Here is a 22,197-nt window from a genome sequence, read left to right on the forward strand (position 1 = left end):
GTAGAGTCCACTTCCGGCTTTCTAACTGCCGGAAATCTCGCGATGGATGGAGGAGGAGGCGGTGAGGCCCCCCGCGCGCGGGAGTGGGCGTTTTGGGGCGCGGGCCCGACGTGGGGTTCGCGGTCAGTCGCCGAAGCATCCTGTCCAAGTTGGGCGCGGCTGGTGGGGGATCCGCGAGCCGGTTCCCGGGTTCGCGGCCTGGCGCTCGGTGCTCAGTGTTCGCACCTGCGGTGCGTGCTTGTGCTTGGCCCTGGTTTCTGCCCGCCCGGAGCTGTTCTCAAGCGCCTTGCGGCGAATAACTCATTCAGTTCGGCACGATATTCCAACACGCGGGCCCTGGAGTCCCGCTGTCCCGGTTGGGGAATCACAGCTCCGCTTCTTTTTCTAGCTGCGTCTTTGGGGAAGTGACCTGTCTGCAGCAATGGCAGTAATAACACTAGCATCTCTCTTTACGGGTTCAGGGAGACCCGTGCCTGACCCTTGGCAAGCTATGTGTAAGAGATCACTTGTTTTGCACAAATCCTTCGGTAACTAGCCCAGAGTTAACGCAGCTCCTAAGAAGAAAATGGACCTGGCTTTGCGCTGAATTTCCACCCCCTGAAGCCCGGAGTTGTGCTGCTTCTGAAAGTTTTTTCCTGGCAACCCTACCGAAGTCCCAGGTCCTCTGAATCCCTCCAGCTGCTTTTTCCTCAGAGCGCTGATTACGACCTAATCGTTTGTAGGCTTAAATTGATTTGTTGTGGGTTTCCAGCCTCAGCTGGTAAAGAATTCGCCTGCAATGCGGGAGGCCTGGGTTCGATCCCTGAGTTGGGAGGATCTCCTGGAGAAGGCAAAGGCTACTCACTCCAGTATTCTGGCCTGGAGAATGCCACGGACTGTGTAGATCTTTGGGTCGCAAAGAGTCGGACATGACGGAGCGACTTTCTCTTTCCAGCCTCCCACCATTCTGGCTGCCATAGAACAGGGGCTTTCCCTGTTGTATTATTCCTAGCCTTTTATTGTTTTGCTCAGAAGTTGAATGCGTGGGGCTATAACATTTAACCGTGGCCTGACAGTTGGGAACGGGTTTTGTCACCGGAGCCAGTGGTGATCATTTAACCTTTTCTTACGCTTGGCCCACTTGAGTGATGCTCCAAGGACGTTTAAACTTCTGGAGTCAGGTCTCAATTCATTTTAGCTTGGCCAGTTCAGTGTTTCCTCGTTCACAGTGATGAATCTTGCAGTCCATTTGGCTCCTTAGATTGTCGTGTAGTGCAGGGAATGTCTAGTGAGGTCTGCTATGCAATTTTATCTTTATTTTCTGTCAAAACATGGGGAAATTTTTTTTTTCTAGTATCAGTACATTCTTTATTTCAAAAAGATACAAGAGATGTTAGACCAGTACAGGAGAGACTTCTCCAGTGGACAAAATAATGCACGTTAAAGGGACATAAAATATATGCTGTAGTTTTTCATCCTGTATGTATATGGAAGTACACAGTGGATAGCCCTAAGATAGTGACGTGCAAATACAAACCCCCGCTTTAAACACAAATGGCAGGTCATAATCCCGGAAAGGCCTCTCCTTTCTTCCTGGCCATTTTACTTTGACTTGAATAAGAACCTTGTACCTTTTTGTGCCTCTTGCTCTAGGTGACCCAAACTTGTCCCTGAAAATTGAGGTCTTCAACTATTATCAGAAGTCACTTTTTTGGGTCTTCATCTCAAGGACTGGCTCCCTTCAACCCCTCAACAGAAATAGCCCATGGTCCCCCACAGCTCCCATTTAAAGAGCGCATGTGATGGAAATCTTGTGTAATTTATTTATATGACAGTGAGTAGACTGAATCTAACACATTGCATCAAAAAGATTTAGAGATTTGTAGAAGCTGTCTTTTTTTTTTTAATGGGTAAGAAGTGGATTTATTTAGAGAGAAACACTCCATAGACAAGAACGTTGGCTGTCTTAGGCAAGAGTGGCCTCGAAATATGGTGTGGCTAGTTTTTTGGCTTTTTCTTTTTAGTTTTAAGTCTTTTAAATTATGAAAGTATGATAACATGTTTACAGGAGACTTGAGAAACACAGAACAAGGTTACATGTAGTTCCACTATGTAGAAGCAGTCTTGATTTTAGTTTTTAATCTTTAGTGGCTGGTTTTCACTGGTAAAGGTCAGTATATTTTTTGTTGAACTGATAATAGCAATATTTTGGATATATAGTTTGGATTTACATAGTAACTTCTTCAAAAGTTTATGTAAATTTTTGTGATGTTGAAAGACTTTTGTAGCTGTAGAGACTGGAGGCAGAAAAGTGCGTGACACCATCAAGCGACACACTGCTGCTGGTGTTGCCTTTTTTAAAACCAAATAGTGTATTGCCTTTGCCCAGAAAGTTTCATCCCAGTGTGTATGAATAAAGGACAAGTTTAGCCTGGTGGTCAGGGACTCACACCCCATACTCCCCAAACACTGTTCGGCTTGCCTTACCTTGATTTCCAAGGCAGCCTTCTTTTCAGAATGTCCCTTTTTCAATAGAAGCCTCCCCTGCTTTTTTAAACTTTACACCACTTTGGTTTTATGAAAAACCTACATTAGTACCTATTTTTCCCAAACCGAAGTCCAAAGAGGATTTTCACTTTCATGCTAAAAGGGGACAAGGGAAGTGGCCTTCTGAGTTTTGCAGCGAGCTGTCCCCAGGGGCAGCATGCACCCCGAGGGGCTCTTTCCTGGGAACCACACTCAGCATCCAGCCGCCACAGCGCTGATCCCTGTCCGTTAGCACCTGTGCTCTGTCTAGATGTGTTCTGTTCATCCCTTAGCAAGGCATGCCCTAAGGTAATTGCTTCTTCACTTTAATCCTGTTCGACTTATGAAAGGTTTCACAGAGACACTGCTTTTGGACAGCATGGGAGACCTGTACCCTTAGGTCCTGCTGAAATCCTGTTTCTACCCACACCTTCCCGGTTCCATCATTGGGATCAGCCTTTCTTCTACCTCCTCTCATGTTCCCACCGCGTTTGGTACACGTTAGAGCATCTCGTACACTTTGTAACTGTCTCAGTATAACCCACCATTCACACAGGCTAAAGGGGTGCCCTGGAGACCAGGAGCGCTTTATTACATCTTTTTGCTGGTTAAGTTGAAGAGCACGTGTCTACACAGGTGAAACAGTTGTTTGGGTCCTCTGACTTGAGTTTATCTAGTCAGCTGCCTATTGGCTTATGCTCACTAGAGAAACGGATCCGTTACCATCTGAGGTACCAGGGAAGCCCAACTAGAGAAACGATCCATCAGCAGATAGTTGGGAAACAAAATGTGGGCTGTCCATACAGTGGAATATTATTGGACAGTAAGGAGAAATAAAGCACTGGTGCGATAAAGTGCCACACTGGCGATGAATCACTCACTAGGTGAAGAGTCAACCACAAAAACCACGAGCTGCGTGATTTCATGAAAGTCTTCTTTCTTTAGTTTATTTTTAATTGGAGGATAATTGCTTTATAGTATTGTATTGGCATCTGCCATACAACAACGTGAATCAGACATACGTATGTCCCCTCCCTCCTGAACTTCACAGCCCACCTCATCCCATCCCACCCTTGTAGGTTGTCTCGAGTACCGCACTGAGCTCCCAGTGTTACACAGCAGGAAAGTCTGCTTTCTTTAGAGACAGGAAGTAGATTTGTGTTTGCTTAGGGCTGGAGGGGAGAAGGCAATGGCACCCCACTCCAGCACTTTTGCCTGGAAAATCCCATGGGCGGAGGAGCCTGGTGGGCTGCAGTCCATGGGGTTGCAAAGAGTCGGACACGACTGAGCGACTTCACTTTCACTTTCATGCGTTGGAGAAGGAAATGGCAATCCACTCCAGTGTTCTTGCCTGGAGAATCCCAGGGACGAGGGAGCCTGGTGTGCTACTGTCTATGGGGTTGCACAGAGTCAGACACGACTGAAGTGACTTAGCAGTAGCAGTAGCAGCAGGGTTAGAGGGGGCAGGGAGGATGAGGGTAATGGCTGAAGCATAAGGGTTCATCCTATGGAAGTAATGAAAACGTTCTAAATTTAATTGGTGATGGATTTAAGGAATTGGCTCTTGTAACTCTGGAGGCCCATACCCACTGAGTGCTCAGTCGCTCAGACATCTCCAACTCTTTGTGACTCTGTAGACGGTAGCCCACCAGGCTCCTCTGTCCATGGGATTCTCCAGGCAAGAGTACTGGAGTGGGTTGCCATTCCCTTCAGGGATCTTCCCAACCCAGGAATCGAACCCCGGTCTCCTGCATTGCAGGCATATTCTTTACCAACTGGTCTATGAGGGAAGCCCCAACAACTCATCTTGTGCTACACAACTCTGAGTTCTGAGACTCCGGAGCTGTGTGACTGAGATCTTTCTGATCACTGTCCTCTACAGTTGAAACACCGGCAGAAGGACTTCTTTCATACAAGGCAAGGCAGACGTGCCTGCCTTTAACAAAGAAAAAAATCAAATGCTCTTCCATTAGCATGTTAAGTTCCTCCGTGCAATGCTGAAAAGTATGAATGAGAATGTACTTAAAACTCTTGCTTTCTATCGAACACCATCACTTTCCTAAACTTTACTTTACCTCCATCACTGGCACCATGAGTAGGCTTCTGTTACTGTTTCTGAGCTGGTCTTCTGCCATGACACCAGTTGTAAAACTCACTTTAGGAGACCTCAGCCTTCAATAACAAAGCCACGCTGAGCGGGAGATGCTGAGGTGGGTCAGCCGTGGGCTTCCGGTGTGTTCTGTATCCACGTTTGGGCCTCACCTCAGTTGCGGTAAATTACCACATCTCATGGGCTTCTCTGGGTGGCTCGAGTAAAGAACCTGCCTGCCAGTTCAGGAGATGCGGGTTCGATCCCTGGGTCAGGAAGATCCCCTGAGGAGGAAATGGCACCTACTCCAGTATTCTTGCCTGGAAAATTCCATGGATCGAGGAGCCTGGTGGACTGCAGTCCGTGGGGTCGCGAAGAGTTAGACACGGCTGAGTGAGCATGCACACCTCGGGACGGTAAGCAGAAGTAAGTCCAAATCTTACTTCCCAGCACCTGTGAGGACGCTGCTTGAGCCACTCGGCGGATGTGGTTGAGTGAAGGACTTCAAGATGGGAGGCTTGTCCTGGCCTGTCTGGGTGGCCCAGTGTACTCTCCAGGAAAGGATTCCTTTTTAAGAAGGAAAGGGGAGCAGGGGTGTCAGAGGAAGTGTGTTGTGGTGCCGGTGGCTGGGCTGGAGTGGGGCCACTGGCCGAGGAGTGCGGGTGGCCCGCCGTACCCTAGGGCTTCCAGAAAGGACAGGCATGCCCACCCTGTTTCAAAATCTGACCTCCAGAACTGTACCTTTAATAAGCGTGTATCGTTTTTAGCCCGCCTAGTTTATGGTAATTTCTTACTGCGGTAGACAGTGGGAGACTAAACACAGTGACCTTTTGAACAGAAACTGAACACTAATGTCTTCAAATGATGAGACTTGTGTGCCCCTTCCTCTTACTCCGTTTGTCTGCAGATTCCCGTGGTCTTGGCATTAGCGCCTCAGCTAGATGGAGAGCTGGTTCGGGGCACGGTGGTCTTGTTACGGTGGGGTTCCAGTGCTGCACGCTGTTGTGCATGCTCTTCCTGTATCCCCTTGTCTCATCCTCACAATGATCCCGTGATCCCCACTTTACAGATGAGACTGAGGTTCCGAGAGGTGAAGGGTCACAGCTGTCAGTAAGGGGTGGAGCCAGGATCCGACCTCGGCAGGTTCTGCAGCAGTGCCCTTACTCTCTGTGCTGTGCCCATCATTAATCCATTTCAGAATTAATTTCAAATAAATTTCAATGTAAAAAATGTGAGATCCTATTACGAATGCATTCTAAAGCATAAAACTCAGGAGGATGTTTAAGGTACCATTTATTCCCTTGGTAATCAGTGATTAGAGTTTGTTTTATTCTCTACTGTGATAGCACTGAAATGAGTGGTTTTTTTTTTTTTTTTTGTCCTTTATGGATCTGCTTTAAAAATCTCCTTATTACCATGGCTATTTAAGATTTTTAGTAAAATTTTGTCTCCTCTGTTAACTTCAGAATTGAATTTGTACCACTGGATTTTTGATGCCTGACCAATTTTGATGTAGAATGCTTTCTTCCTGTTTGAAATAGGATAATGATTAGACATTTTTATGCTTTTTATGAAGTTTTGTTCTGAACCACAAAAATACAGAGTGCATGGTTAATATTTGTATTAATGGATTGTTGTTTAGTTGCTAAGTCATGTCCGAGTCTTTGTGACACCATGAACTGCAGAACAGCGGGCTCCCCTGCTGTCTTTATCTCCAGGAGTTTATTCAAGCTCATGTCCATTGAGTTGGTGATGCCATGGGTACTGATTCATACTGATACTGATTCATAAGTAGATTTGAACACATTATTTTCCGGGGATGACTCCTAGGGGGAAAAAATCAGTATGTTGGAAAGAAAAGATTTCAGTCTTCCATTAGTATTGAATAATTTTCTGTTAAACACACTAGTTGATAGACTCTAGAACGCATTGTGGAATTCTACATTTGTAATTCCAATTGTTTTGAGCAAAATTAGCCTTTAAAAGGCACGAGTTTATTTGTTAATAAGAACTGTGGGGGAAAAAACCCTACCTTGGATTTCTGATTTGATGTTTCATATATCTTTTTCTGCTCTCAACCCAGGGACACACCTAGCAACACTTGAAGAAGGACGGCCGCCAGAATGCGTTCCACCTGCAAGTCTTGAAGCCAGCAGTTTGAAGAAAAGCAGCTGGGGGGCCTTATTTACTGGCATTGTTGGGGGGACGCTGGTGGCTGTGTATGCTGTGGCCACACCATTTATAACACCAGCCCTCCGAAGAATTTGTTTGCCTTTTGTACCTGCAACTACGAAACAGATCGAAAATGTTGTGAAAATGTTGCAGTGCAGGAGCGGACCCCTGGTGGACATTGGTAGTGGTGACGGACGTATTGTGAGTTACTCGAAGACGTTTTAAGGTTTACATTTTCTTAGGTTTTATGTTTTAAAATTTTTGTTTCACATTTCTTATGAGGCTTATGCAAAGCCTTGTTAAATTGATAGCCTAATAAAGTAGTCTTTTAATTTTGTGTTTGTTTGGCTGAACTACTAAGTCCTTCAGCAGGACTTTGGAATTTATTTTTCTCAGATTAATTGTTCTTAAAGGGGAAAGTGCTCGGATGTCTGGTAAAAAAGAACAATTGATTGATGATTATGAAATTGTTCATTAAAAAACTTAGGCCAACAGAAACATGTTAAGTCATGTAGTTTGACTATTTTACATTTTTTTCCAAGGATGACTCCTAGGGAAAAAAAAAAATCAGTATTTTGGGGAAAAAAAATTTCAGTCTTCCATTGGTATTGAATAATTTTCTGTAAAACCCTTTAGTTGGTATTGAATTAATTCTGCTTCTTGTGGGTTCAATCCCTGTGTTGGGAAGATCCCTTGGAGGAGGAAAGGGGTGACCCGCTCCAGTATTCTTGCCTGGAAAATCCCTCAGACAGAGGAGCCTGACAGGCTATCGTCCATGGGTTTGCAAAAAGCTGGACATGATGTAGGGACTCAACAACAGTAACAACTTAAGTAGGGAGTTTCATGTCTTTTTCTGATCTTGAATACAGCCTCTCCCTGCAGGTGATCGCAGCTGCAAAGGAAGGGTTCACAGCTGTGGGTTATGAGTTGAACCCCTGGCTCGTCTGGTACTCCAGGTACCGCGCCTGGAGGGAAGGGGTGCAGGCATCGGCCAGATTTCACATCTCAGACTTGTGGAAGGTACGTGTGGCAGAGGGCATGCTAGAGTACTCCACTCCCAAACTTTATGATTCTTGATTAGTATGACTGAAAACTGAATTAAAATAGAGAGTTAAAGTGTATATTTTGGCATTATGAAATGTGAACAGCTTTTAAATTGATAGATTTTACAAATCAGCCCTTCGTTAGAGTAGAAACTTAAGGTTTATAACTTTACAGGTCATGTGAGTACTTCTAAGGCTTTATTTACTCAATTTTAAATGTTATTTCTCTTTATTATGCAGTGATAAGGTTTTTTTAATCTCATTTGTAAGTCTTGTACATTGTCGTATAGGCATTAACTTGTTAATGTCATTCTTGGTAAGTATTGTGTGTGTGAGTGTGTATTTATATGCACATATAAGTACGTGTGTCTGAGTGTGTTTGAGACTGTGTCTGAGTTTGTGTATGTGTGTTTATGTGTGTGTGTATATGTGAGTGTGTGCACGCTAATGTGAGAGTGTGTGTGGGTACATGTGTGTACGTGTATATATACCTAGGGAGAGACAGACGTAGTGCAGGAGAAAGGAAAGGACCCACCAGCCACGCTGTGATGCTGCTTTGTGCCTTCAGAAAGTATAAGATATTTCCAAGTTTACTTGTTTTCTAAAAAATGCCTGGTAATTTTGCTTTAGGAATGCTCCATAAAATGCTTTTTCTTAAATAAGAATTTTCCTTTGTAATAGTGTCATCAGTAGCTTATAAAAATTCACTTGAGTTTTGTTTGCCTTGGTTTTTATTCCATATATACGTAAATGATCTCTCTATAGAGTAAATAAAACTTTTATTGGGTAATAAGAATTTTGACTGGCGAAGCACTTTTTCCCTCCAGTTTTCCAACTAAAGACCATTTTATTGCCATTTTTACTTAGTGTTTTAGAGAAGAGAAGGGGGACCATAATTCTAAGGATGACTCCATAGGAGAAACAGGTGGTTCCGAAAAACCTGGAGTTCTTGCTAAGCTTGTTTGGTGTAGAGCAGAGTAGAAAGTGGGTTGGGGTGCAGATGGCCCAGCCTACCAGGGTGACCACCACTGGTCACTGGTGAGTCCCTGCTTTTCTGACCATCGATCTGGGTGGCCCTGTGTGGAGTGGCTGTGAGGATGAGCTGGGATAGCTTCTGCGGAAACTTCTGGAAAACTGTAACAGATGAGCTAACATGGGTGAAAGTATTAACACGGGAAATCTTAAAAAGGGCCACTGTTTGTGAAAACCCACTATTTTTTTGAACTTCTGTTTTGTATTGGGGTATATATTGGGGTATATATGCTGGAAAAAACTGAAGGCCAGAAGAGAAGAGGGCAACACAGGATGAGATGGTTGGTTGGCATCACCAACTCAATGGACATGAGTTTGACCAAACTCCGGGAGGTAGTGAAGGACGGGGAAGCCTGGCATGCTGCAGTCCATGGAGTCACAAAGAGTCAGACAGCTTAGCAACTGAATAACAACAATGGCCGATTAACAATGTTGTGATAGTTTCAGGTGGACACCAAAGGGACTCAGTCATACATATACATGTATCCACTTCCCTCCAAACTCCCCTCCCATCCAGGCTGCCACATAACATTGAGCACAATTCCTTGTGCAGTACAGTAGGTCCTTGTTGGATATCCACTTTAAATACAGCAGTAGGTACATGTCCATCCCAAACTCCCTAACTGTCCCTCCCCAGTGGCAACCAGAAATTCGTTTTCTAAGTCTGTGAGTCTCTTTCTGGAAAACGGACCATTTTTGGAAATGGGAAATTGCTACTCATTTTGAAGTAAAGCTGATGTTTGACTTTCCAGAATTAATCTGTGAATTGTTTCTCCCTTCTCTTCAGGTCACCTTTTCGCAGTACTCAAATGTTGTTATCTTTGGTGTGCCCCAGATGGTGAGTACATCCTTCCTGCCACCCAAGTGTCTTTTCTAGGTTAGGAGGGGGTTTCTGGCCTGCTCCCCCGTGTGCAGAATGACAGATCATTGGTTTAACAAAGTACTTTAGGGCCTTAATAGTTTAATCATGAAAGATTCAGTCTTGTAGTTTGAAAGTTCTGCTTTAGATGAAGGCCTCAGGGATCTGCCCTAAGCCCTAACAGTTTGAGTCTGAAAACTGCTTTATGAGCTCCTGGTGTCTAATGTGAGTGGGCTTTCACAGTTGCTCACTTATTCTATCCAGCTGAAATCACTTGGGAAAGTTAATGGGAGGGGGCTTCCCTGATGGCTCAGTGGTAAAGAATGCGTGTGCAATGCAGGAAACACGGGTTCAATCCCTGGTCGGGAAGATCTTCTAGAGAAGAGAATGATTGCCCACTCCATTATTCTTGCTCGGGGAATTCCATGGACAGAGGAGTGTGGTGGTTTATTGTCCGTGGAGTCACAGAGTTGGACACAACTGATGCGACTTCGCAGGCACACACAAGCGCTGACTAGTTTCCATTGACCTCGGTTGGCTGATTTGTATTGAATTCTGACTCTGTACTTTGGAAAGTGAAAACGCTGCAGCATTGGACTGCAGACGGTCCTAAATTTAGCCTTTGGAAAGATGACCAGAATGAGAGGCTTTCATTGTAATTGTTGGTTTACTGACTGTAGAAAGAAATCCTCCTTCACTTTTCAAGCTCTATAATTGTAGGCATAGTAATCCTGGCAGATTTTGTTGTTTGCCGAAATGCCACTAAGTTAAGTGATACGGTTTTTATTAAAAAAAAAAAGGACTTTGTTGTTATGCTTTCTTATTCATATCTCAATTTTTCTTTAAGATATCTCATGCTGGAGGAATTTTTTTCTGTTAGAATTTTCAGTGAAATGCTTTTTTCTCTCTTTTTTTAAAAAAGTATTTAGAAGTGCTTTTGTTAGATACTCTTGAAAGTGATAGGATTCTGTATGTTCATAATTCTCAGCAAGCCTAACATGAAGGTGAAACCTGGGTGTCTATACTTTTGTTATAAAAATGAAAAGAGGTAGAAAGGCATGATCTCTGATCATTTTAAAAAAAACCTAAAAACGTATTTAGTATCAGAATTGCTATGGAATTTGATGGTTTTTTTTTTTCCTACTTATTGTGAAGTTTGAGCATTCTTTTGGGATAGTTGGCATTTTGAGGCAAAGAACCTTAATTTAAAATCCATGCTTTACACGGATAGAAAGCTGGCATGTTTGCACGGTCTTGAGAGGCCCCGAGGTGCTGTCCCAGCAGGGGGCAGCACTGGCCTTCTCCCGGCTCCAGCTCCTTGGCTACTCACTGCATTTGAAGTGTGGTCAGTTTTGGGAACTGTTCACCCAAGGGAAGAGTGTTATTTTGATAAATACTTTTGCGATTATGGGCCATTCTTCTGTACACACAGGAACCTTAAATAAGGCACTTGCAGCATTTCACCGTTCCCAGGAAGAAGGAAGCAGCTGAAATGCACAAAGTGCCCATGTCTCCTGGCACGAGAGGGATTCAGCCAACTTGGAGTCCTCCACGCAGGGGGACGGATCAGGGTGCTGAGGCCCGGATGGCCTCGGTGGGTCTGGGAGGCTCGGTTTCCCGGGCAGAGGTCCCTGTTTTCTGCCCTCCCCAGGCTTTGCCTGCGTGGAGACAGTGAAAGGAGGGAGGGGGCTGCCAGGGGTGTCAGGGGCCAGGTCGCCCTTGGGGTCCTTAGAGCCCTGGAAAATTCTTTTAGGCTGTCTGGGCCCATTATGCCATCTCCTGTTAGAACGTATTTCCCTTCTCCGCGCACTGGCTGGTGTCCTGGGCTTGATGGCTGGACAGAGCCAGCATGGCAGGGTTTCCTGTGGCCGCTGGGGCCCACGTGGGCCGTGAGAAGCCGGAGGCGGCGTTGGGAGCATCAGGGGGCGAGACCCTGGTGTTATGTGGCCTCCCTCTCCTGCTGCTGCTGGACTGGTGGTCCCTCAGCTCTGCTTCCGGTGCTGGACTGGCCGTCCCTCACAGCCTTGCGTGTCCGGTGCCAGACTGGCGGTTCTTCACAGCTCTGCACAGCAGCGCTCGGCTTACAGTGGCCCGAGCCTGCATCATGCGTGTGTGTCCAGGGTAGCAGGAGTGAGAGTGCCATTGGACCTGGCAGACCAGGGCCTGGATGAGAGATCGCGTCTCAGGCTTTTGGCTAAGATCAAGTGTGGTATCTGTCCTTATCAGTTTAATGTCTGGGGCTTCCCTCGTAGCTCAGTTGGTAAAGAATCTGCCTGCAATGCAGGAGACCCTAGTTCTATTCCTGGGTCAAGAAGATCCGCTGGAGAAGGGATAGGCTACCCGCTCCAGTATTCTTGGGCTTCCCTTGTGGCTCTGTTGGTAAAAACTCCACCTGCAATGTGGGAGACCTGGGTTCGATCCTTGGGTTGGGAAGATCCCCTGGAGAAGGGAACAGCTAATCATTCCAGTATTCTGGCCTGGAGAATTCCACAGTCCATTGGGTCACAGAGAGTCAGACAGGACTGAACAGCTTTCACTTTCACGTTCACCATGAACTTGCCTGCGAGGAGGGTGGGACAGATAGGTCGTGTCCTTGTTGAAAACCCTCTGGTGACTTGGTCATGCTTTAAACCAGCGATGATAAGGCCCAACCTTCCATCTGGCCTTGGCACCTGGCTGCCCCTAGCTCTCTGCGCACTGGCCCTGCCCTCCTCATGGCTGCTGGACTACACTGTGTGGGGCCGTGTCCTCCCCGAGACTCCAGTCCCTCCAACTCTGGGCCTGGTTAGTGAACGTCTGCTGACCACTCACAGGTCAGATGTCTCTTCCTCCGAGAAGCCATCCTTGATTGCCCTGTGCGATGAGCCCCGATACCACGATTTCCAAAGCTGGTTCCCTTCCCTGTGGACACGTGACTGCACTTCTCCTCATGTGATGGCTTTGGTGGCGTTGGCCGTGTGCACTGCACTGTGAGCTCGGGGACAGGGCAGACCTGTTGAGCTCTGCCAGACTCCCAGCTCCTGGCTCAGAGTGATCAGCTAGGAAATGTTTGTTAAACGAATGGATGAATATGGTATAAACATGCGCGTTAAGTACACTCTTCCCTTGGGCTATTAAGTTTCATAACTTCAAAGGATGACTCATTTAATTTTAGCTACGAATTCTGTTATGAATCCATGAGTGAAAATACTGCATAGTGTTCTGATAAAGAAACAGCATTCAGAACCGTGAATCCTGCATTCAGTCATTCATTAAACAAGTGTTTACTCAGGGTCCACTAAGCATCAGACCCTGTTCAAGTACTTCAGTGAATAAAGAGAAAAAAGGAAACATCCCTGCCCCAAGGTATTTACATGCTAATTGGGAGAGCAGGTATTCAGTGAGACGGGAGTGTAGACTGTGGTACAGTAAGGGGGGTCAGTGCTGTGGGCTCAGCAAAGCGCGAGAGGGAGACTGTCTTCGAAGAGGGGACTTTGAAAGTGAGGGGGAGCTGTGCGGCCATGTCTGGAAGAGCGCTCCAGGTCGAGGAACAGCCTCTGCGAAAGGAAAGGTGCTGAGGGGTGTGTGCCTGTGGGTCCAGAGGCAGCGAGGGGGTGGCCGTGGTGGGAGGGAGTGAGCAGGGGTGGCGGGGGAGAGATATGGGGGCCAGGCGGGAAGGACAGGGCCTGCTGTGGGGAGCAGAGGGTGGGGGAGATGCTGGGAGACGGGTCTGAGCTCTTGCGGACATCCAGGCCATCAGTGGGGGAAGCCAGTGCCAGGGTGGAGAAGCCAGTGACAGGTGGTCAGACTCTGGATGCTTGATGAGGACAGGAACAGGGTGAGCTGGCAGATCCAGTGGGGGGCACCCTGAGGTGTCTGACCTGAGCTGCTGGAGTCTGCTGAGCTGGGAAGCTGCAGGCAGACTGCGTAGGGGTAGGGTGGGGGGATCAGGAATTCCTCATGACACACGCAGTCTGGGACACGTGTGGGGTGACATGTGTAGGCAGCGGCCGATACCCGGAGGTCTGGGCTCAAGGTAGGGGACTTGTGGGGCATCAGCGCTCAGGAGCTGAAGCCGTGGGGGGCTGAGATCACCCGGGGAGGGGCCAAAGCCTTGCTGGACCTGAGCCCTGGCCTCAAGCACATGAGGGGCCCCTGGCAGAGGATACAGAGGAGTTGGGGTGGAGGAAAGGGAGGTGGAGTGACCCAGTGGCTCGGAGCTGTGGACGGGCCTGGCTGTTGTGTCTTGTGCCTTTAGCTGGTTTCAACTTATGTTTCAAGTTTGGAAGAGGTAATTAGAATAGGATGAGTTCATGTCACTTTGAAACGTATAATTGTATGAATTCCTTTGAGTTTCATTAGGCGGAGATGACACATCACGGCTTCTCTTTGTGTAAGATATCAAGACCCAGGTTTGTTGCATATTTATGTGTAATTTAGTCCGTTAATTTCTTATGATTGAAATAGAGCCTTTCATTCATAGGTTTATCTTGACTTAGCATATGACAGTCATTTGGAAATAAAAGATCTGTAAAAGAGAAAAGAATAGTAATCTGAATAAATTTACAGTTGTCCTTTTTATGAACAAAATTAGCATAAGAAACCCCTCACATTTTGGAAAAACACATATTGTCTTATTCTTTGCTTATTTAATTTTCCCCTCAAGGAACAAAATTTTTGCTTTTTTTTTTTTTGTTTAAAGAGCAATCTTTTGCAAGCTGTTAAAAGAATAAAAATATTCCATCCTTTAGTGGAATTTATTTATTGTTATCTCAGTTTTGATTATAGTAAAGAATCAGAATTTTGGCTCACTCCAGCCACAGGTCATGTAGAGGAGATTTTTTCCAAACCGCTTTTTAAAGACGCAGGTGAGGAATCAAACCCGTAGAAAATTCGTTCATCTTAATTTAACAGATTACTTTAATTAATTTTTGTCCGTGCCGGGTCTTCATTGCTGTGCTTGGGCTTTCTCTAGTTGCGGCGAGCGGGGGCTCCTCCCTAGTTGCGGTGCACAAGCTTCTCATTGCAGTGGCTTCCCTTGTTGTGAGCACAGGCTCTAGGTGCGCGGGCTTCAGTCCTTAAAGCTCACGGGCTCAGTAGTTGTGGTACGTGCACTTAATTGCTCCGTGGCATGTGGAATCTTCTGGACTAGGGATCAAAACCCGTGTCCCCTGCCTGGGCAGGCAGAGTCCTATCTGGCACATACAGTCTGGACACGTGTGGGTTGACACATGCAGGCATGTCAGGTGGGCAGCAGCACATGCCTGGAGGTCTGGCTCAAGGTAGGGGGCTCGTTGGGGCATCCACGCCCAGGAGCTGAAGCCAAGGGGGTACTGAGATCACCCGGGAAGGGGCCAAAGCCTTGCTGGACCTGAGCCACCAGGGAAGTCCAGCTTAATTACTTTTAAAGAGTGTAGCTTTTGCACAGGTCTTGGTTTCGAAACATTGCTTCTCACTCAGAGGAACCAGGAACGTTTGAGAAGTGGCTGATCCCGGGGCTGGGAAGGGAAGGTGTGAAAGCCTGGAACATTTAGTTGAGTCTGAATGTGAGGAAGTGCTCAGAAGGTTCGGTCAGGGCACGTGCACAGGAGAGAAGCCAGCTTGAGGGGCTCCAGGTGACCAAACCGGACAAGTTGAGTGTTAGAAGAAATGAGGATGACAGCGGATCGTAACCCGTTGATGAATCCGTGATGAATCCATCATGCTTACAGTGATGGAGACAGCAGGGGGAAAGCTCTTCCTTGAGATTCTGACTGTTGATCTGAAAGGAACGATGGACTTGGCAAGTGGCCGCTTTCAACCTGTGTAGTGAAATGGACTCAGGCAGAGTCGTCGAGAATGCAGCACTCACCGGGGGACAGTTAGACGAGTAACAAGACATTCACATCTTCCCAGGTGTCTGCCCACAGTATCGTGTTCATTTTGAAGGAGGGATAGTAACCACACTGTGGAGACGCTGAGATGCCTCCTCAGCCGAGTGGTACGTCACCCTCAAAGCAGAAGGACCCCACGGGCTCAGGACTGTCGAGTGTGCGAAGTTCACAGCCCCTCTGCTGGGTTGTTGCCATGGACGCACACGCCGCTCATCACAAGCAGACGCCAGAGGGACTCGCCTGTATCCTTTTGTTTTTCTTTTTTTGAGTTAAAATTTTATCTGGGGGCAAAATGAGGACTGTAGCCTGGGAGACAGCCCCTCAGATCGCTCTGAGAAACTGCTCCAAAGAGGCAGAGGGATAGGGTAGTATTTATGTGATTTTGGTGAAAGAGGAATACTTAGAGTCAAGCACATGTGTTTTTTTCGCAGAAGGTTTCTGCTGCTGGTCATGAGAGACAGTCAGCACCATGAAGGATTTTAGTGCCTTTCGGATATGAGGAGGTGCAAGAATTGGGCTCATGAAATCAGCTCCTGAAGATACCTGTCTCTCTGAAGGCATGCCCTGTCAGTTTTTCCCGAGCACAGAGTGCCTCCTTTCTGCTGTCCAACCTGAACTCCCTTCAGGGGGTGTTGGCTGTCAGCAGCTGCAGCAGCATGTGATTTAACCCTTGTAGAGGTAGGTGGCAAATGCCAGTTTGCAGTCAACAGGGCCTACTCATGGTCGTAAATTCGACCGTCCTTTGGGAGGCTTTTCGTGATCGTTTCATCTGACAGTGCTAGGAAGGCTCATTCCAAGGGCCAGCGAAGATTTTGCAGGCGGCTCACCCAGTGTGCACTGAACTAGGTCCATCAGCAGCAACCAGGGGGCTCTGGACCAGCTGTCTTACTTAATCTGTCGTGGTCCGGGCAAAACTCCCTCTTGTATCTTCCCATATTTAGAGTTACACCATTACAGTCATTGACCATATACAGGAGTATGTATTTGATCAACTGCTTCAAGTCGACTGGCCTGTGTTCTTAAAGGAGGTTATTGTCATGAGAGACAAAGAAAGGTGAGAGACTGTTCCAGCTTCAAGGAAGCCAAGGAACCGTTACAGCTCTGTGTACTGTGCGACCCTGGACTAGGGGGAGGTGTGAAGGACGCTCCTTGGGCATTTGATCGGGTGCTGTTGGGATGATTGTTGTTGGGATACAAAGTTTCCTGAATCTGATAACTGTGTTGAGGCTCTTTATCAGGAAACACTGAAGTACCAGGGAGTAAAGGGGCATGTTGTAGGCAGCCTATTCTCAGATGGTTTAGAAAAAGTGTTCTGAGGGGGGGGCGTGTAGAACAAGTCAGATAAAGCAACTGTGACAAACTGTTGAAAACTGGTGAGCCCGGGTAAAGGAATATAGCAGTTTTTTTGCTCTGATCTTGTATCCTTTCTGTGAATTTGAAATTATTTGAAAATAATAAAAGAATAGAGAAAAATATATTTAAGAGGTGAAGCTGGTAATATATTTTTAGGACCTGAAGATAAAATTCTAAGCAGCTGTTAATTTGCTAATATAATCACAGTGTCAGTACTTTTAGTAAACAGTAAAACTCTTACTTCACAAATAGATTACTTATAAAGTTATGTATAAGTGATACGTAAGAGAATTTTACTTTTCGTAAATTATATTGACTATAAAGAAATTAATTATTGGTGTATTATGGATATCTTTTTTGAAGAATTGTGAAATGTTTGATCATATTTCAATTTGGTAGAATGTGTATTTTTTTCCATGGTCTAATTCCATGTTTCTTTAGTTAGGAAAGTGGAAATCTGTGATACACATTTGCTAAAAATGACAGATTTTATATTTGATGATAGAAAATAGTCTTAAAATGGTGGTTCACGTGACTTCTGTATTTTGGTGGATTGTCGCCCAGGAGTGCTCTGTTTTACAATCAATAATTTGGCACAGATATTTTCAGGGACACAGAAGGACACTGAAGAGCCCCTTCCTGTGACCCCCCTGCTTTCTGAAATGATGGCTGTCATTCTCCACAGATGGCGCAGCTGGAGGAGAAGCTTGAACTCGAGCTTCAGGACGACGCGCGGGTCATTGCTTGCCGGTTCCCCTTCCCGCACTGGACCCCGGCGCAGGTCACGGGGGAGGGGATAGACACCGTGTGGGCCTACGACGCGCGCTCTTTCAGGGGAGGAGGTGGGAGGCCCTGAAGACCCGTGCACTTCCCGTTGGTTGTTCCCGTACAGCCTCTACCCAGAGTTTTCTGAGGTGTTGGAGTCTTTGATCTTCTAGGGACTTAAGGCTGTGTCTTCAGCAAAGATTATGTTTTTCACCACTGTGGAATGAGAAATGACAATTACTTTCCCTGACTTTTGGAGAAAATAAGCAGAAGTTGAGGCCAGCAGGTAGATGAAAAGCCCTTTTTGCGGAGTACGCCAACAGCTGTGTTCACCACTCTTCACGCACTTGGCCGTGAGAAGATTCGAGTAGGCTGTGCTCACACTGATGGCTGGGAAAGACGTTAGCAGCTCTGCACGTTGTGAAGGATATGATTTGACGCCACAGATGACAAGAAATATTTTTAAAGAGGGAATGTACTGTAAATGGCTTGCTGTTTCCTGTAACTTGATTCATACTTTAGATTTATCACTCTTTTTTTTTTCTTTCTTTCTGTGCTTCAGGACAAGATTAATTTTCTAAAGGTTTGGAGAAGTGTTACATTTTATAGCACTTTTTTTGGAATAACTTGTTCCAAGGCTATGGGATTACTGTATTTTGTCAATCTAAGATCTATATGTGTGTATAAATCTGTGTACATACATACACATTTTAACATTTCTGAATTGTGACATACCTTCCAGTTGACGGTGTTTTGTAACTTAATTGGCAGTGTGGCACTTCATGGCACAGTTGTATGTCAGCCACTGTTGGCAGAGTCTCAGATTTGATGAACTGTGGTGGAATAGTTGGTATGATTTGATAGTGAAATAAACCATCCTGAGCTTTGGTAAGGCAGACCTGGGTTCAGAGCCCTGCTTCAGCAGCAGCAGGGCCTTGTCGAAGTGGCTGGGCCTTGGTTTCCTGAGCATCGCTGTCGTTTGGATAGTTAAATGCTGAACAGGGGGCTGGAGACTGATCTGTAGAACTCTCAGCATGGAGTCTGAGGCCTGTAAGTGGTGTTTATTATTTCAGATACTAAAGAAAAGCTTGTTCACAGAAGCTACAGATTATTTCTGCTAGTCACCTCTTTATTTTATTAAAGCAGCCATTTATTTAGTATTTCTCATTTGTGAGAAGAGACTTAACTAATTTAGATAAAGACACGTCAAGGAAAACCTTTGAATGTTCGTAGGTAAACTTTACATATCTGAAAAATGAATATAGACTTGGCTCGCACAATCCCCATGTATCACAGAAAGGAATTAAACTCCCAATAATATTACACCTGAAACCTGAACACCAAACCATCTTAAGAGAGGTTTGATAAAATGGGATGGTTTGCATTTTTAACTAAACTGATAAAAATATGATCAGTTTGATAATCTTCACTTTTATGAGCAGCAAGTTGGGACTCATTCATTCAACAAATGCTTATTGACTGTCTACTGTGCAATAAACTTGTCTGATTCAATGGTGGGTGACGTGCAAGTCCCCAGATCTTACGGGGTTTATGTTCTAGAAGAGAGACAAACAGGTGAGTGAATGTTACCATGTGTGAATTCTCTGGAAGACGTAAGCGGTGTGATGGTGTAACGAGAAGCGAGTGTGTCTGGGGTGAGAGGGTGGGATATTGTGGACGTTCATCAGAGCGTACGGCAGAGTATGCAGAGCATACGGCAGGAATCTCCTTAAGTCTCGACAGGCGAGCAGACAGACCAGAAGCACGTGCCTTGGTTGTGTGGTGTGTCTTGTCCCCCACTGGGGCTGTTTGTTGTTCAGTTGCTGAGTCCTGTCTGACTCTGGCAATCCTATGAACTGTGGCCTTCCAGGCTCCTCTGTCCTTGGGATTTCCCAGGCAGGAATACTGGAGTGGATTGCCATTTCCCCCTCCAGGGGATCTTCCTGACCCAGGGATCAAATGTCTCCTGAATTGGCAAGCAGATTCTTCACCACTGAGCCACCAGGGAAGCCCTCAGGCTGCCTTGTTAATGATAAACCCATGTTGTTCTTAAGCTGCTTTCATGCAGGTGCTGTGATATTTGTAACCTCAGCAGTCTGATGGAGACAGGAGGAGTGAGGGGGGAAGCCTGCTGGCAAGGTTGGAAGGTGTGTCTGGAGTGTTCCAGAGGGATGGCAAGCCCCCAGGAACTCCCACCTGCTCTCAGAGTGGCGTTTAGGAATCATACCAAGTCACGGGGTCTATGACCTTGGGCCCGGCCTTCACAGCCGACATCCCGTGAGAGCATCTTGTTCTTGGGGACATGGGAAGCAGAATCTCCACTATCCTTGCTCCTGGGGAGTTCTGTTGGGGGAGAGATGATTTCTCAGGCTTGGAAAGGACTTGGGGAAAGGAAGGGAAGAACTTACCTTGGACTGCCCTTCAGATAGAGGAGCTATTATGGGCTGCATGTTTGTTTCCTGTGTTGAAATCCTAACCTCCCCAGTGTGTTGGCATCAGGAAGGGGGGCCTTGGCTTTAGGTTATGAGGGTGGATTCGTGCCCTGATGAAAGAGACCCCAGAGTGCTCCCTCGCCCTGTCCACCACAGAAGGTCACAGCGGGAAGAGGGCCCCCACCAGACCCCACAACAGCCAGCACCTTGATCCTGGACTCCCCAGCCTCCAGCACAGTGAGAAGTAGACACTTGGTGTTTCAGCCCCTTTCTGTGGTATCGGTCAGAGCGGCCTGATCTGACTGAGACCAGCCAGCGCAGAGAAGAGCCGTGCCAGCCCTTCCCAGACCTGTTTGTGCTCCAGCCAACATTTCCTTAGCCCCAGCAAGGAAGGGAAGTGAGAGGGAGCCTGGCTTAAAGAGGACTCTCCTGGGAACCTACTGGGAAGGGCAGGAAACCAGCCCACTGCCCTGATGAGTGCGGCCGAGTAAGCTCCCGGTCGGTTGGAAACTGGGTGGACGCTCTTAGTGAAGGCGGCCTCCGTGGGAGGGATATTCTCTCTGGATCTCCCCTCCTGACACTCACGGGGGGGATGCTTTGAACACAGTTTGTCCCTGGACTAACGTGGGTGATAGAACTGGAAATAGAAAAAGGAAGAGAAGAAACTGCTCTGAGAAACAGTGAATTCTGGATGGTAAAGGGTCTTGAGAACATACCGGAAGAGGCACAGTCATAGAGGTGGTGATGTGGGCTTCCCTGGTGGCTCAGTGATAAAGAGTCTGCCTGCCAACGCAGGAGACACGCGTTTGATCCATGGTCTGGGAAGATCCCACATGCCAAGGGGCAGCTGAGTCTGTGTGTCACAGCTGTGGAGTCCACGTGCCAAGACCGTGCCTGGGGCCTGTGAGCCACAGGAGAAACCACCTCTATGAGAAAGCTGCACACTGCAACTAGGGGGCAGCCCCTGCTGGCCATAACTTAGAGAAAGCCCACACACAGCAACGAAGACCCAGTGCAGCCAAAAAATAAGTGGATTTATATTAAAAAATATGAGGCTGTGGTATTTACCTTGGATGAGAGAGAGTTCGGAGGAAAGATCCCTCAGAGTTTGCAGGGTTGCCAAGCAGCAGCAGAAAGGAAAGTGACAACACAGCCGTGCGGTTTCCGTGCACTGGGAGTGTCCTGGTCTCGTCTTCAGGGAGGTGGCATTGTATTTATTTTTCCTTTTTAGCCAAGGGGTGTGTGTGTGTGTGTGTGTGTGTGTGTGTGTGTGTGTGTGTGTGTGTGTGATCATTAACTTGCTCAGTTACAAACTTCTCCAGTGTGTGTGTATGTATGTATATGTGTGTGTGAGATCATTAATTTGCTCAAACTGCCCCTGTGTGTGTGTATGTATGTGTGCGTATATGTATGTGTGTATGTATGTATATGTATGTGTGAGGGTTCATTAACTTGCTCAGTTACAGCCCACTCCAGTGTGTGTGTGTGTGAGATCATTAACATGCTCAGTTACAAACTGCTCTGGTGTGTGTGTATGTATATGTGTGTGATCATTAACTTGCTTAGTTACAAACCCCCCCTCCCCTTTGTGTGTGTGTGTGTGTGTGTGTGTGTGTGTGTGAGATCATTAACTTGCTCAGTTATAGCCCGCCTTGCGAGCTCAGGGTCTTACTGCAGTTGGCTGCTTCTCTGCAGTTCGACCTGTTCTGTGGCTCCGCGGTGTGAACTGGGGTCATCGGGTGGGAGCCGGACAGATGTGAAGTTCACGCTTAGGATGAAGTCCTTGCAGGACCTGCTGAGTCACTGGTCACTGGAGAGGCTGGAGCCGAGGCAGGCCGGCCACTGGGTGGAGATGTTGCAGAAGAGATCCGTCCTCCAGCAGCCTGAGTGCTGAGACAACCTGGGCTGATAACGAGCTGCGCAGTCCTGGCAGGGCCGCCTGCATCCTGTCTGCCAACCTCGGGGGGTCTGGGAGGCATCAAGACAGGCTTCAGCTGTGAAGGTGAGTCGCACAACTCCACAGAACTCAGCACCCCAAACACAACTACCTTGGGATGTGCTGACAAGGTAGTTGAATTGTTGGGGCGCAGGCGAG

At 46.8% G+C, this 22,197-nt stretch overlaps 1 protein-coding gene and 1 pseudogene across 8 annotated transcripts; both read left to right on the top strand.

The window, feature by feature from the left end:
• The first annotated feature begins 9 nt into the window (after positions 1-9).
• On the top strand, positions 10-19,182 carry ATPSCKMT (ATP synthase c subunit lysine N-methyltransferase). 8 transcript variants are annotated; one of them, XR_011249604.1, is made up of 7 exons: positions 10-61; positions 6,678-6,967; positions 7,649-7,786; positions 9,629-9,679; positions 15,575-15,659; positions 15,984-16,230; positions 17,591-19,182. XR_011249604.1 is itself a non-coding variant. In XM_069556082.1 (6 exons), the coding sequence occupies exons 1-5, from the start codon at positions 43-45 to the stop codon at positions 15,614-15,616; spliced, it is 540 nt and encodes a 179-aa protein (XP_069412183.1). In that variant the 5' UTR covers positions 12-42; the 3' UTR covers positions 15,617-15,659; positions 17,591-19,182. The 8 variants fall into 8 exon arrangements, 5 of the variants coding, with proteins under 5 accessions (XP_069412182.1, XP_069412183.1, XP_069412184.1 ...); XR_011249602.1 differs by having other exon boundaries at positions 12-61; positions 15,575-16,230; XR_011249603.1 differs by lacking the exon at positions 15,575-15,659 and having other exon boundaries at positions 12-61.
• LOC138422047 (U2 spliceosomal RNA) lies at positions 11,875-11,994 on the top strand (annotated as a pseudogene).
• Positions 19,183-22,197: the final 3,015 nt, after the last annotated feature.

The sequence above is a fragment of the Ovis canadensis genome, chromosome 16, assembly GCF_042477335.2.
Source record: "Ovis canadensis isolate MfBH-ARS-UI-01 breed Bighorn chromosome 16, ARS-UI_OviCan_v2, whole genome shotgun sequence".
Lineage (NCBI taxonomy): Eukaryota > Metazoa > Chordata > Mammalia > Artiodactyla > Bovidae > Ovis > Ovis canadensis.